This window comes from Aethalodelphis obliquidens, unplaced genomic scaffold (assembly GCF_003676395.1).
Source record: "Aethalodelphis obliquidens isolate GAN/ISIS:26980383/991018 unplaced genomic scaffold, ASM367639v1 scaffold4, whole genome shotgun sequence".
Lineage (NCBI taxonomy): Eukaryota > Metazoa > Chordata > Mammalia > Artiodactyla > Delphinidae > Aethalodelphis > Aethalodelphis obliquidens.
In genome coordinates this window covers 75237458-75253746 of record NW_020837948.1, presented here as the reverse complement: position 1 = coordinate 75253746, position 16289 = coordinate 75237458, and the positions used below count along the sequence as shown (strand labels likewise).

The 16289-nt window shown below is 40.1% G+C and overlaps 1 protein-coding gene across 1 annotated transcript; it reads right to left on the bottom strand.

Moving 5' to 3' along the window:
- Positions 1-3109: 3109 nt before the first annotated feature.
- ESM1 (endothelial cell specific molecule 1) lies at positions 3110-12092 on the bottom strand. The gene is made up of 3 exons (XM_027094998.1): positions 11578-12092; positions 8274-8426; positions 3110-4646 (listed from the first exon to the last, which is right to left on the bottom strand). The coding sequence occupies exons 1-3, from the start codon at positions 11876-11878 to the stop codon at positions 4546-4548; spliced, it is 555 nt and encodes a 184-aa protein (XP_026950799.1). The 5' UTR covers positions 11879-12092; the 3' UTR covers positions 3110-4545.
- Between the last annotated feature and the right edge of the window lie 4197 nt (positions 12093-16289).

Genomic DNA, 16289 nt, shown 5'->3' with positions numbered 1-16289 from the left:
TTGAGGCCACAGGCTCCTTGATTATTTCCTAAGTCTTTGGTTCTCCCACCTCTATCCTCCTCCTATAATCTTCTACTTGTACCTCACAAGTCTCCACAGTTTAGCTTAACATTTCTGACATTTCAATCTTCTCAGCTACTTAAATAGTTAAGTAGGGCTTCCCTGGTTGCTCAGTGGTTGAGAATCTTCCTGCCAATGCAGGGGACACGGGTTCGAGCCCTGGTCTGGGAGGATCCCACATGCTGCAGAGCAACTAGGGCCATGAGCCACAACTACTGAGCCTACGCATCTGGAGCCTGTGCTCTGCAACAAGAGAGACGGTGATAGTGAGAGGCCCGCGCACCGCAATGAAGAGTGGCCCCCGCTTTCCACAACTAGAGAAAGCCCTCGCACAGAAACAAAGACCCAACACAGCCAAAAATAAACAAATTAAAAAAAAAAAAAGTATCTTCAAACAAAAAATTAAATGAACCAAGTGGCTAAGAAATATTGCAGTGCATTCTTTCATAAGGCCAACAATGATTGCTTTTGATACCCCTTAGATTATCTCCCTTCTAGGCAAATCTAGATTTCCCTGTATCAGTGATTCTCAAAGTGCAGTCCCTGGACCAGCAGCACCTGCATCACCTGGAAACTTGTTAAAATGGAAAATCCTTGAGCCTCACCTCAGACATACTGAATCAGTAATTTGTGTTTTATCAAGGGTTCTGATGAACATTAAAATTTGAGAACCGCTGCTCTATAATACATACCCTTTTAAAGGTGAGCCTTAGTTTAATGACTAACGTTAACTGATGGGTAATCAGAAATAATCAATTCACCCTCTAAATATGTGTGATGTTGAATTAAATCTATGGATTCTTTTCTCCTAGGGAGCTCAAGGTAAAGGGAAGGAATAAAGTGTAGGATGGAAACAACAGTCTTCCCAGATTCCCTCTCACCGAAAATGACCACCCAGTCTGGCTACCAAGGAAATTACTTTATTTTTGCTACCACGGTGATGTCTGCAATGCCTGCGGGAGATGCACTCCCTGTCTCTGTTGCTCTGGGCATCCCTAGTTGTCATACTCGTTGACTCTAACACCGCCCCTGGTTTTTTCAATCCCAATAGGCACAATAAGTTAGCCATTAAGGAAAGAGAGGAGCTGGCAGATGAAAAGAAATGAGAGGCTACCTACTCCCTCAGTAGCTGCAGCTCTGCTGGAGACAGAAGACCTATCACCAGCTTCATTCATTCATCCCTCCAATCATCCACTCATCTATCTACTCATCCATCTCTCTTCCCATCTATCCTTCCATCCTCCTAGCTACCCATCCCTCCTTTCACTCATCCACTCATCCATCCATCCATTCATTCCAGAAATATTTATTGTATGGAATATGTGTCAGCTTGGTTTCTCTTTAATATCACATGAGGTTGGGCCTCATTCCAGACCACTGACCTATGGCACTTTCTTTTGCTTCTCGGGTGTTTCCCAGGATGGCCCCTTGGGATGTAGGAAGAAAATCTCAGAACTTCTATTTCTATTTACTTCTTATCCTTTTAAAAATTTTTAGTTTTAGTGTATGTTTTATAATGAGCATAATGTACAAATACCATACTATGTATATAGTTTAAAATTGCATGCTCAAAAAATTGCAATCAAAAAGCATGCAGAATCCAAAGGTTTTGGAGACCACTGCTATGAAGAATAGAGTGAGAAGATGACAGAGCAATTCAGGATAGACAGGTACTAGTGTTTGGAATGAAGAAAACGAAAAGCCCCCAGTAGCATGAAGCTGGGAAGCTAGAAAACATGCCTGCAACTGAAAGTGGATGAGCTCACCTTTGTTTGACTTTATTGTCCATGGTCACACAGGTGGTTGCTGTATGGTCAGGAGCAGAGGCAAGCCCTGCCCTAGTCTAGTTCATGTTCCACCATCTACATTACCCCAAAGGGGCAACTGAACTGTGTCCTGGGCTTCAGGTTAAGATGGCAGATCTTTAAGTAACCCCACGCCCTGAGAGTGTATTCTGAAACTTCATTGCACACTAGTGAAAGTAAAGATTTTCAGTGCTTTCTGTTTCATTTAATAATAATATTTATAACTTGTATTAATGTAACATTACCTCATTCACATCCAGTTTCTCCCCTCTTAAAAAAAAGAATTAATTCATGCGAACTGGATGTTTTTCCTAATACAAACATTATTTTTCCGTATCGTATTGATTCACTTAAAATGTTTCCATAATTTGCATATAAGGCTGAGTGAACATATGCTATTCTTTTTTTATAAATTTTATTGAAGTATAGTTGATTTACAATGTTGGGTTTAATACTATTCTTGTATATGATACTCTCAAGCTTCAAAGCTGTATGTTACTACTCTCTCTTTTTTATTTTTATTTTTTTTAACTACTCTTTTATGGGCACTGAAAGGTTTGTCTTTGCCTAACTGAAAGGTTTGTAACCACTTTCAAACACCAATAGAAGCTTTTTTGGTTTTTGGTTTTTGTTTTGCCTCTGTGGAATAGGTTAATGTATAAGGACCAACTTTTCAGGAAGCTCTAAGGCATCAGTTGACCAAAAACGTGAGGCAGAAATACATATTCTGTCCACCTCATTACAAATAGTTCAATTTCGTGGACTTGAGGATATAGGGAGGGAGAAGGGAAAGCTGTGACAAAGCGAGAGAGAGGCATGGACATATATACACTACCAAACGTGAGGTAGATAGCTAGTGGGAAGCAGCCGCATAGCACAAGGAGATCAGCTCGGTGCTTTGTGACCGCCTGGAGGGGTGGGATAGGGAGGGTGGGAGGGAGGGAGACGCAAGAGGGAAGAGATATGGGAACATATGTATATGTATAACTGATTCACTTTGTTATAAAGCAGAAACTAACACACCATTGTAAAGCAATTATACCCCAATAAAGATGTAAAAATAAATAAATAAATAGCAACAAAAGAAATACATATTCTGGTCTCACATTTTGACAGAAGATGCTTATCTGTTCAGAAAATTTACATGAGGAGCCTGTCCTTTGATATGTATTAAAGAGTTATTCATTGAATGAATCATTTAAATATTTTAATGATTAACGAAGTCATGAATGGACTCGGAGAGGCTGTCTTGTTTGTTTTATTGATCAATAATAAACTTGTTCTTTTAAAACAAATCCTAACAGCTTATTCAGCTTACATTCAAAGACCCTGCCACACACACATTCACAACTCTGTTGGCAAACTTTGAGAATAAAATACAGGTAAATAATGAAATGATTCTTAAATAATTCTTCACTCCAAATAAAATATTTCTGCAAATATTTCCTCACAAAATCTAGTACAACAGTCCTGTTTGTGCTAAGATCCTTCCAAGTGTACTCATAATTCCACTTATCAACCAAGTTTAAAGAAAAAAATACATTAATATGAACTATATTTTAAAGTTGACATTTCCTGCTGAAATTGACTCTCTTCCAAACCTTCTAAAAAGCTTTTTCTACTTTGAATTTAAAACTCATCTATGTCACTGCACTTACTTTTAAATAAATTCCCTCTGTTGCTCATGTTTTTGACCTTTTATAAATCCATAGTGACTAAATTTTTCTAGGTTTCTCGTATACTTATTACTGTTAATATTACTATAATTATTAATAATAAATTTACCATGCCTTGGGTGTTTGAAAACCTTATAGAGTTATACCTTTATTCTAACCATTTTAAACAACAATATTATGTTTATTTTCTCAAGAGGGTGATAAATATGGGTATGGAGGATGACTTGTACTAACAACTGTTTACAAAAATATATAAATATTTACCTTCACACTTCCCCCAAGTGGGCAAAATACTTCCTTGCTCTCTCAATCTGAGGTGGCATTCTTTAAAACCATTTATGGAAGTGTGTGTTTGCCCTGTGCCCCAGAACCATCCTTCAGATATGGTAACCTGGGAACTACATTAGCAGCCCTTTGAAACCTGCTTCAATTCAAGGCTACTACTCAAACTCCTGCAAGTTTCCAACATCCCACTTCCTTCAGGGACTGTTTTGTTTTCACTTTTCCCAAAGTGAAAAAAAAGCACAATTAAATTCTACTGAGGCTACCACAAGGAACATCTAAATGTCATACTCTCCCACCCCCAGTGCCACCTTCTCTTGCTCCTAACTCTTCCTCCAGCCCATATCCCAACATTAATGTACATCAAGTCAAGAACCGTGGACTCGCTGTGGTCTTCAGGTTTGGCTAGCTTTCTCTTTGGCTGATCTCCCTCCAGGTTAAGATGATCTAAGTTGCATTTTTAGTTCTTCACTATTACTATAAACACATATTAAACAAATCTATACGCATTCAAATATTTAACAAATATCTAAGAGTCTCCAGTCATATGCATTTTATGGATTGTTAATAGCCTACTTTTTTTTTTCTAGACCCACCCTGAAACACACTTATTCTCCAAAAGTTACATGTCCATATGCTATAATACAGACAATTCCTAAAGTGTTGGCTGTGTGTTGAATGATCATTAAAATAGAGTCTTCTCTTGGAAATCCCACCCAGGATCAGCGTGGATTCAACCACTTCATTACAGGAGACCGGGCAGCATTCTCCTTCACGAGTTCCTCTCTCACAGCATTGCCATCTCCAGACGCCATGTCATGCTCTGAAAGTAGAAGGAATACAAATCATGTCCAAATGTTTATAACTTCAAGATCAAGTACGGTTTTGTCTTATTTTTGTATTACAATGGATTTACAATGAAATCTTTGATAGATTCCAAGAGTCTATGCTGTGTTCACCTGCTATCAATTAGCACCTCCTTGAATTATTTCTCTTCATTCTCCTATTATCACCTGACATTATTCTATATATGCATTTGTCTTTTGTTCCCTGTATTATCTCACTCCACCACTAGAGTATCAGCTCCATGAAGGCAGGGACTTTGTTTTGTTCACTGTTGCAACAGTGCCTGGAACATAGTAGGCACTTAATAAATACTTTCGGAATGAGCAAATGCTGTAAGTATAGATCTCTAAGTAAGATTCTTATACTATCTGATATGGAAAAGGAATTAGCTTATCAATGTGACTCCAGAAGGCAGACCAAAGGGCAGAACTTTTATAAAGATAGTTCTTGCTCTACATAAAAATTTGTAATATTTAGAATTTTTTAAATGAAGTTCTCAGCTTCTAAGAAAAATGAGGTGTGTTTGCTTTAGCAGTGCACATTCTGCTATATGACGATTAGCATGGCCCAGTAGTTAAATGAATGTATGTAAATTCATGAAACTCAATAAATCTTACCACTACCCCGCACCCGCCCCCCCTAAAAAAAAAGCTGCTTGTGAATTCCCAATCTTAGAAAGGTGGAGAGCTCACTACTAAACAGCAACAACAACAAATGAAGAAGGGAAACCAGGAAGTCCATTTGCCAAGAATGTTGTGACCAACAGGTAGAAAGTTGGAGAAGACAACCTCATGCAATCAAGGTATGAAAGGCACCTCCAAGGTCCCTGTGCTGAGGAACCTTGGTGCCATTTACAAAGGCTTTGCAGAGGTGATATGAAGCCCAAGACAGGACAGAGGCCCCAAGCCCCCTCCTGTAAGCAGTAGCACCTGAAGCCCAGGAAGTGGACAATGCAAAACTGAACGGAAGGGCTCCCGGGCAGCCTTCCCATGAGGTCTTTAGGATATCCTGTGCTCCATCCTCAACCTGACTAAGGATAACCGAGGTCACACTAATAGTCATCCTTAGTTGCTCCTTTAGCTCAGGAAAGGCAACACCTTAGGTCAGAAAATGCTTTTTCCATAAATTTCTAATAAGAATCTTGATACCTAATCTGGGCACAGAAATATTTTTTGTGTAACCCTTAATGTAACTTTCATCCAGCAAAATACAGTTGACCTTGAACAACGCTGGTGTTAGGGATGCCAACTCCCATGCAGTAGAAAACCCACCTATTGTTATACCTGCCCCCAAACAAAGGAATTGGTAAATGACTCACCCAAGGGCGGGAAGCTGAAACGGTTTGGATAGAATCAGGACTCAAACCCTAGTTCTTTGACTCCACGGATTGTGATCTCTAATCGAAAACAAACTGTTCCCCACACTTAGTTAATCTAAAGATCTGTAACATGACAATACAGGTGCTATGTTTATTGGGGAAAAAATGTGCATATACGTGGATCCACACAGTTCAAATCCATGTTGTTCAAGGGTCAAGTGTATCTGTTTCCAAGGCATCTATACAGTGGTCAAGATTTTTGCAGAATCTGCAAGCAAACGAGAGAGGGTGACAGGCCCGAGGGAAAGAGACTGCACAAGGGTCCAGAGGAGCTGAGGATGTGCTCCTGTGTGTGCAGCAGGAAGGATGGAGGTGAGACAACAGAGTTCCATCACTGAGGAATATTCCAGAGGCGCTCGAGAGCCCCCCAGACCTTCATCCCAAACAGCAACAAAGATTCACCAGGGATTTAACTCTCTCTTGGTGGGAAAGATTCAGGTGCAATCTTAAACGAGTGAAGAGGGATTCTAAAGGTGCTCCTTCAATGTTCTTTGTAGCCTACGGTTTTAAGAAAGCAAAATAAGACAAAAGGAGCTACAAGTGTTTGAGGCAGCTAGCTGTGCTGAGGTAATAGGGTTTCCCTGTGCTAAAGACAATCAAACCATTCAAAACATTCCTACTGTCAGGGCTTCCCTGGTGGCGCAGTGGTTGAGAGTCTGCTTGCCGATGCAGGGGACACGGGTTCGTGCCCCGGTCCGGGAAAATCCCACATGCCACGGAGCAGTTGGGCCCTGGAGCCATGGCCGCTGAGCCTGCGCGTCCGGAGTCTGTGCTCCGCAACAGGAGAGGCCACAACAGTGAGAGGCCCGTGTACCGCAAAAAAACAAAACAAAACAAACAAACAAACAAATTCCTTGTTTCAGAAAGTAGATTGTGGTTGCTAGGGGTTGAAGAGTGGGAGTAACTGCTTGATGGGTACTGGTTTTATTTGGAGCTGAGAAAAGTGTTCTGGAACTAGATAGAGGTGGTGGCTTCCCAACACTGTGAATGTACCAAATGCCACTGAATTGTTCACTTTAAAAAGGTTAATTTTATGTTAGGTGAATTTCACCTCAACAAAAAAATTTTTCCGAACTTAAATTTCAATTTTCTTCCATTTTGCTTTTCAAGAACTATAGGGACAAGTCATAAGTATTTATAATGTTAATACTGATCTCAGTATCTGGATCAAGTATTCACGTAGATATTCACCTAATAGGTTAAAAACAGGTTTTCAATTTAAATTAATGTTTAAGGGCATAGCCACACTTAAAAATAATAATTCACTGAAAAACACAGTATTTCCCCTTTATCTTGATGTACTTAACTGAACCCACATGTAAGAAGGAGGTAAAGCTGGGAAATAAGCACATTTGTCAATATTTCAAATCTTATTTAATTTGAAGTGCAAAGAACCAGAAACAAAAACTGAAATAGATTTGGACTGTCAACTATTTGTATCTGAGGGGGAAAAGTATACAGTTTGTTGATACTAGCAGTTGCTCTGGCTACATGTTATTTTAAACATGTAGCTACTTCCAATTTAATAAAGCTTTACTGTACTAACAATTTATTCAACAAGATAACCAAATAGGTTAATAGCGTAGTCTTATAGGCTATATTTCTCACATTCTAACAACCTGTGTAAGAAATACAGAAGCACTAACAAGCAGTATGTGAACATTACACACTTTCATTCAAAGGTTTAGAGATGATTCCCAAATTTTAATCACAGATACTATCTCTTATTCTCTCCAAAAGCCACAAAAAGGCATGCTTGGAATTATTCCATTTAAACACTTCCATTTGGTTTAAAAAAAGAAATGTTTTATATTTTCTATGTTGGCTCTTAAGTCTTATCCAATAAATTCCTCAGAGTACTCTTTCTATGTGAAGTTGGGAGAGAAGCAGCTTTGTCTAGTACGTATGTAAAACAGATCACTGAAGAATTTAAATAACTTTGTATATCTCGGTTATTTTTTATTACAGGTTTTTTCTGTAATCAATCATATTTATCCTCCATATAAACTGGATAAACTTTACAAAAATTATATAATCTTCAAAATTATTAATGAGGTTTCTTTGAAAAATAGCAACAAATTTCAACAACCTCCCACCTTTCCCTTAAATTAAATAAAAGAAACTAAATCATTTAAACCAACGTCTTATTCTACTCATCAATATTTTTTCTTATTCAAACTGAAAATGAGGCTATGTTTCAATGTTTATACAGGAATCAATTCTTACCTGTGTGAGAAACAAATCTCTGGTTGGCAGCCTTGGCTACTGAATATTGGAAGAAGGGAAACTTCAGACATTTGCCGGTCACCCTGTCACATATGCCCGACTGACAGCTGCAGGTCTGCTTGCATTCCATCCCGAAGGTGCCATACGGACAGTCTAAGGATAAAGGGATGGTTGAGAGAGGGAGCTGCTTGTTGTACATAAGCGTCCATCCTCACAGCCCGTGTGCACAGCCTCAGGAATTGGACAAATCTCATGAATAATGACTATCAGATAAAACCCAATTCTCCAAAAATCCCAGGCTTTGAAAACTGAAACCTTGTCACAAATGTGAAATCACACACTAAGACCAGATAGTGGATGCCTCACTTGTAGTGTCTTGCTGTGAAATTTAACTGAAGACAGATACACGTAACCAATATCCTTGAACCAGTCTTAATTCTGTCTACTTTCTGCTTAGATACCAAAAGACAAGATCTCATGGGCTACTTCTGTGACAGCTCAGTGAAGGTGGGCAATTGAATAGACATGTGCATCAGCTCCTCACAGAGCTTAAGAGATATGATGCTGTATTTGAATCCCCTGTAATCACAGACAATTTACTGTTGTAAAGGTACAGGAAAGGGCTTAAACTAACCAGGGGCTAAGAGGGCGATCATCCTAGCTCTTCACGAAGTGGCTAAACCTCAATCTGCTCCAACTCTTATCAACTTCCTTATCTATCAAAATGGTGGTACAAATGTACCTAACTCCTCCAGATGTTAAGAGGATTCACTACTAAAACCCTCTGCAGAGCTAAGATCCAATATGCTAAATGAAAAGGAAGCTGAGAATGTATTCGTATACCTAACCAAATCTGGAAGCTTTTAGAGCTTCAATGTTTTCATACTTAGACTAAAACATACTATATTGAGAAAAAGAGAACAAACTCATTTAGTAAAAATGCATGGGTTTTATGATGTAAATAGCATCTCAATAGACTAGCCAGGCTTGAACAGCCAAGCAGAATATTTATTCTCATGGCATAAGAATATCCTTGTAAATGTACAATCCCACATGGGTGAAGAAACAAGTTGTGAGGCATCTAAGTCTTTAGCAATCTAATATTCCACAGAATGATCAAGAGAGATATTAGTTGAACTATATATTTTTTAAAGAGATTTAGGACTGCTGTACTCTGCATCCTACGGATTAGAGAAGCACCTGGTTTTAAACATTGGCCTCTCTGTTGGGAAGAATGGTTCTTAAAAGGGATCCTGAAAAAAGTATCTGGCAGAAAAGCACACAGCATTGGGATCTGACTGTGTCTCCAGTGATATTGAAAACTAAAACTTTAGCCAGATTCTCAGTTGTGCTTCTATTGTATCCCTCAATGTACTGAATAATGCTGGGCAGATAGTAGGTGTTCAATAAATATTGTTATCTGGGCAACGCGACGCCAAACATCTGAATATTTAAAAAACATCCAGATATGCAGCTAAAGTATACAGTTTTCATAGGGGTGTTCTTTTAAAAAAAAGCTAAAGTAGAGAGTTTGCCTATAGCAAAATATAATGTATCTAACTGCTGAGGTTCACATCTAACTGCTGGAAATAGCCTCACTATTTCCAGCAGAGAGTAAATGTTCGAAACCAGACTCACTTGCAATCTGAAGGATGTCCAAGAGCTATCCTAAACAGCTTTTAAAAATGTATCTTATTAACAGCTACCTCAATCATTCAGTGAATATTGGAGTGCTAAAGACTCCAGATGCCTTACAGCTTGTTTCTTTACCCATATGTAATTGGACATTTACAATCACACATACAGAGTCAATTTTTATGCCAAGAGAAAAAGCAATCCACGGCGTATGCTTGTTATATCACAAGTATGATTGTGTTAACCACTTCCTCCCTAATTTCCCTGTGTGAAGTACTTTTTTCTTGGCTGATAAGCCCTATAATTTACAGAAAATAGAGATCCTACTCAGCTGAAAGAAATGTATGTGAATGTCCACCAGAGAAAATGTTTCCTCACTGTTCTACTTTTTATTGGTTATAAACAAAAATAAGCTAAGCAAAAAATAAAATTCTCCTAAAAGTTCAAGCATTTATTTCCTAACCTTTAGTATGTTTTGTGGCCTAAAAGTTAATTGATTTATAAAATATTTTTCTAAAAGAATTAATGGGATTAGCTCAATACTGGATGATTACCATTCATAAAAGCTTACAGTTGTATTAAACACATAAAATAAGAATGATTTAGAAACTTCTCAGTCCCTTTAATTTTAAAAGCTTCTTTATAGCTGATTCACTTTGCTGTACAGCAGTAACTAACACAGCATTGTAAAGTAATTATACTCCAATAAAGATGTATAAAAAATAAAAATAAAAGCTTCTTTGTACTGTAAAACTGATGAATGGGGCTATAACATATGTGTTGAATCTTAATAATAGTTCTTAACATGAGATCATGAGGTATCCATACACAGAGTATTTTAAAATCACCGTTCTTTCGTTTCTAAACATGTTAAACATTGTAAACTACAGTCACTAAGTTTGAAATAAATTCTACAAATGTTTAACTACATTGTTTAGCTATAATTTCAACCTAATAAAGTTTTTCTTTAAGTCTGTAAGAGTGCTAACCTCTTTCTTTACAGAGTTCCAATTTTAGTTTTTCTTTAGGTGTTATTTTTCCTGGTCTTACACTCATCTTTCTAGATGACCAAAACCTTTTATAGAGTGGAATGAGGTTTGTTTTATACTTCAGGGTATCTTCCTCCAAGAATGTGAGTCATTTTGCTAGATGACTTAAGCTGCCCTATTTCACAAAGTGCATTAGTGTTCATCAGACATATTTGATCTTGAGAGGTGCCCTCCATCCCGTGGACCCTTTTAAGATCAAAGAATCACTAAACCGCAGGGCTAGCCACCACTCCAAGAGGTTATCCAGTGCAGACCTCTGTAATCACTGAGTGCAGAAGAGAGAACACCTAAACCATCCATAACAGATTACCTGTCAAGTTCCTGAAGTTTTCCAGAAAAGGAGGCAACACAGTCTTCAATGGGAACTTGAAAAAAAAATCTCCCAGGCATAATGAGTGAAATGCTGTATTCCTTTCTGGGCTTTCTTGCACACTGGGTTCAGTTGCAATCTGCAGAGTTATCTTTCTCTCTCTCTCTCTGACAGCATCAGTGTGGGACCTGGTCCCTAACCCACCTGCATTTTCCCTCTTTGCATTTTGAGAAAAGGCTCCTCATCTCTCGCGCTGGCTAAAAGCCCTCAGTGTGCCCTGGGCGGGGAGAAGAAAGGGGTCACTCTTTACCTTTGCAGATACCAAACTCGTCACCAAAATCATCCTCCTCACTGTAAAACTGACACCTCAGCCCGGGGCCACACTTCACGCCATCCATGCCTGAGACCGTGCGGTAGCAAGTTTCTCCCGGACCAGCGGCGCACACCCGGCAGCAGCCACAGTCGTCCAGCACCGTCCTCTTACAGCGCAGGCTGCTTTTGCACTCGTTAGTGTCACAGCGCTCCGGGCAATCGACCGCGTACTTGGTGCTCCAGGCCGCCGCCAGGTGCGCGGGGACCAGGAGCGTGGCCAGCAGCAGGAGGCTCTTCATGTTTCCCGCGGCGGCTCGGGCTCCGCTTCCCGCGGCGGGGTCTTTGCTGGCGGGAAGAAGCCGTCCAAAGTGGTAGCTGAGCCTCTGCCTACACGTTTATGAGTTTTATACACTGGGTTGCCCGCATGCTTCCCCGTCATCAATTTCCTCAACCCAGCAGCAGCGCTGTCCTCCTGCCAGGCTCTCTTGTTTTAGTTTATGAAATCCAGGATGAAGGCTGGATTAACACGCTGCTGCCATCCAGGAATTGAAAAGCCCGAGCTGATGTCATCTGTTATGTTTAGATGGTTGTTTTGCATGAGGACTAAAACACTCGCTCACATCCGTCTCAAGGGCTCAAGGACGTCTGTGAAGGGGGAATAAAGAAGGCTGCACACCCTCCTCCAGGACAGGAATTGTTCGGACACCAGCACATCAGTTGAGGCATAGCTTTGTCTACGAGCCTCTGCAGTCATGAGGAAAATTATATCGACATGAATCATCAGGACCGAAGAAGCTCCTTTTAAAAAAATAAATAAACATTTGGTATTTCCTTTCAATAAATAGCTATGAGATCATTTGGAAGAAGAAAGGGTTATGGTGGGCCTTTTCAATACTTAGAAGAAAGAAAATATTTTGAAAGGGATTTTTTTAAAGACCCTCTCTTCCTTCCTCTCACCCCTCATCCAATGTTATTTCTAAAACAATTCACATGGCATATATCTAAGTTTATCATGGATATAGCTATATTTCTAGTAAGATGTGGAAAGGCCGCTGAGAATTTCCTTTAAAATCAATACAAAACCCACAAAAGTGGTACGATGCTGCTGACACTGTTTCTGGCTTACTCAGTTCTGGAAAAACTTATCAGTTGGACTTGTCCTGACCCAAAACTCACTGGGGAGAAGACTCATCCATCACCAAGTCTGCTTGTCCAATGATTGAGCCCATTCAGAGCCCTTCCCCTCACCTCCTGGCATAGATCGGAACGCTCACTAAAAACCGCCAAACAAGGCAGGCAGCCCAAGGAAACAAATGAGCCAGCAGGCAAATCAGACCGTGGCCCAGAGAGGCAAGTCACAGGGAAGAGAAAACATTACCCATCAGGAAACAGGGTCTTCAAGCTATGGAGGGTCACAGGGCCTAGGTCCCACTGGGGAAGACAGAGCAGTCCTCTTAATATATTAACTGGATCTCGGCCTCATTAAGCAAGGTTTGTGGGGCAGAAAGAGCAAGTTTGAAAGAGAGAAGAGAGTTCTTACACTAGCTACGTGTTGGAGTCCAAGCCCCACCACCTAGGAAAATAGACATATTCCCACTGTCATCTAGTAAATATACAACCAACGAAGTCGATAGCTCTTGGTCAGTCACAAGTTAGTGATGGGCAAGCCACAGGGCTTCTCTCAGCCTCTGTTTCCCTTTGGAGAACTGACAGTATTAGGCTAGCTGATCTCTAAAGTTCTTGTCCGTTCTAGAAGATGAGGTCGAGTTCATTGGATGTGACTTGATGATTAGCCTTCAAATATGCAATTTTAGGAGGATGGAGGGAATGGAAACCGAACTGCAGGGAACTGAGGAGATGGGAAGTGAAGGCCAGCAACTTAGCCTCCAAATTTCCCAAATTTTTCATGACAATCCAATTTAAAATATTCTATCTTCATCTCCCCAGAAGCAAACAGCACACTCTGATTAATTGTTTTCAATAGTAGGTAACATCCACTGAGTGCATGGTATGTACCAAGCACTGTTCCGAAGCATTTTACATGTATTAACTCACTTGATCCTCACCCAACCTTATGAAGTAGGCATTATTCTCATACCCACTTTACGAATGAGGAAAATGTGTCAGAAAGAGGTTAAATAATTTGTCCAAGATCCCCAAAATGTCAGAGGATAAACTTGAACCATGTCAGTCTTGTGTCAAAGCCACACTCTCTATTGCCTATCACAACATAATCATGCTTCCATGGCCAATGCTCTGATGGCCTAGTTCACAATTTAGGCTGACCCTGGGAAAGGTTTCTTGTTCAAACTTTGCTGAACCCCACTTTCTGAGGAGAGTGGTTAATTGGAATCGTGGTCAATAATAACACCTAACTATTATAGAAAGCTTATGAGGTACTAGACACAATGCTAAGCACTTTATGTGGATTACCATACTTTCAAAACAACCTCAAGAGCTAGGTACTGTTCTTATCCCCATCTTAGAGATGAGAAAACTGAGGACTAAAGGAGTTAAGCAACTTGTCCAAGGTCACAGAGTTAGCAAATGATAAAGCCAGGACTCCAACCCAAAGACAGACCACCTCCAGAGACTAGAATAAGGACTGCAAAATCAAAGACATGCAGGTGACCCAGTTGGGTGAGGTGGTGAGCTACACAAGGTGTCATGCAATAGGAAGGAGAGGATTTTGTCCACCTGAGAGTACACGCCTTCTCTAAGGGAAGTAGCCACTCCGTAGGACTGGCTGACTGCTACCATACAGGAATATGAGCGCACTGTGCCCAATCTTCTAATTTCTTCAAAGAGAAGCTAGAATCCAGACTTTTGAAAGTAATCTCCTAATTTTTAAATGTTGGCCAGCATTTCATTCAAATTAGAAAACATTATCTGTGCCTTCATTTGTTTTAGACTGGATCCAGTCTGCACACTAGTTTGGGCTTGCTATAAATTTTGGATTCTGTCAGAGCTGGATCTGATCTCTGCTCTGCCACTTACTCCCTAAGGGAACTTAGTTTAATGTCTCTAAGCCTGCATTTCCTCGTGGTGTACAATGGGGCCAGTAATACCTTCTTAATAGGGTTATTGTTAAGATTAATAAGATATGGGATGGGAAGTGTCAATCAAGCAACATGCATTCAATAAATGATGGCTATTCTTCATTTTAAAAATATAGTCACCTTAGAATTGGCAATGAATAAAGAAAAATAATAAATAAGTAAGAACCTTCTGACTTTTATAGGAATTTAAGGAAGAAACAATAAAGGCCTTTTTTTTTTTTTTTTTTTTTTTTGTGGTACGCGGGCCTCTCACTGTTGTGGCCTCTCCCGTTGCGGAGCACAGCCTCCGGACACACAGGCTCAGTGGTCATGGCTCACGGGCCCAGCCACTCCGCGGCATGTGGGATCTTCCCAGACCGGGGCACGAACCTGTGTCCCCTACATCGGCAGGCGGACTCTCAACCACTGCGCCACCAGGGAAGCCCCTAATAAAGGCCTTTGAATGTCAAAATCCCAAGTGTTAAGGGGAAGAAGAAGAGGAGCTTGTGGGCACCATCTTCCGCATTTCTCAAAATTGATAATACCTCTGGTAAATGACAATGACATAGGGAGAAGATATAAGTTGAGGATACCAAATCCACAGTAATAGTAAACCAAAACACAATACACAGAGGGGTGAAGAAAATATGCTCAGCAGAGCTCATAAATGGTGGAACTATCTCAATACATAGTACCTAACAGCTCATTTTGGGGACTCCTTCAATTCCTTCCAAGACCCAACAAAAACTTGGTCCCCACACAGTCCCTAATGGATTTTTATCTAGTTGTATTTTTATCTTTCCCAACTTTGAGCTTAGATCAACCAATCTTATGAAGAAAGCTAGCTATGACCACAAGGAGTTAGGAAATCAGAGCATGAGTAAACAAGCAGCCAACTTTAATCTGCACAGAAAAAAAATGATGTGAAGGCAGAGCTGGTGATGATGAGGACTTGAGGTCCCCCTTGGCGGGCTTGCTTTGAGCTGGGACTGACAAATCTCTAACCTGTTCTGTACATCGGTTGTCAGTGAGGCCAAGGGGAATCACATAAGCTTTCACAGCTCTGCAAATGCAAGTTCAAGCTATGGTGGGTCAAACAGACCATCCCAGGATCCAAAGGACAACATGTGGCCTCCTGCAGCGGGGGCCAGAGACACGATAAAACCACATAACAATTCAACCCAGTATACCTTGCACATTTAAAATATCATTGTAATTTTTTTTCCTAAACCTGATATTGTGCCAAGCAAGAAAATAAGCCTAGGTAATGTGCACTGGTATTTTGTATTTCATTGTGCACATTATAATTGCTTGTAACCAAATATCAAGCATCTTTTCCAGATAGGTAAAATGGGAAAGGCTCTGAGAAGGTTCCAGACCCTCACGGTCAATTCAAATGGTACCATGCGTATTGTGCCTTCCTCAGAAATTTCTTTACCAGATAGGTTTGATTTCAATTGAATTACGAAGGCAGCCTTGAAGGTGAAAATTGCCAAGGGGCAAGCAGAGAGGTTTAGGTGTATGAGACATTGTTTTTAGTTTAGTTTTAGTTTTTGCTTTTGGCACCATCTGAAAGTCTTCCTGTTTGACACCAGCTGATGGCAATTTTGCATGGGTCCAGGGCAAGGTCTAGCATATAATAAGAGCTTATACTTAATAAATATGTAAACAT

Bases quoted from the DNA above. Each gene is read 5' to 3' on its own strand.
- ESM1 (XM_027094998.1), bottom strand. From the start codon at position 11,878: ATGAAGAGCCTCCTGCTGCTGGCCACGCTCCTGGTCCCCGCGCACCTG. The intron at 8,427-11,577 runs GTAAAGAGTGAC...CTTTATCCTTAG, and splicing joins CGAGTTTGGTATCTGCAAAG to ACTGTCCGTATGGCACCTTC. The intron at 4,647-8,273 runs GTAAGAATTGAT...TTCTACTTTCAG, and splicing joins GAGATTTGTTTCTCACACAG to AGCATGACATGGCGTCTGGA.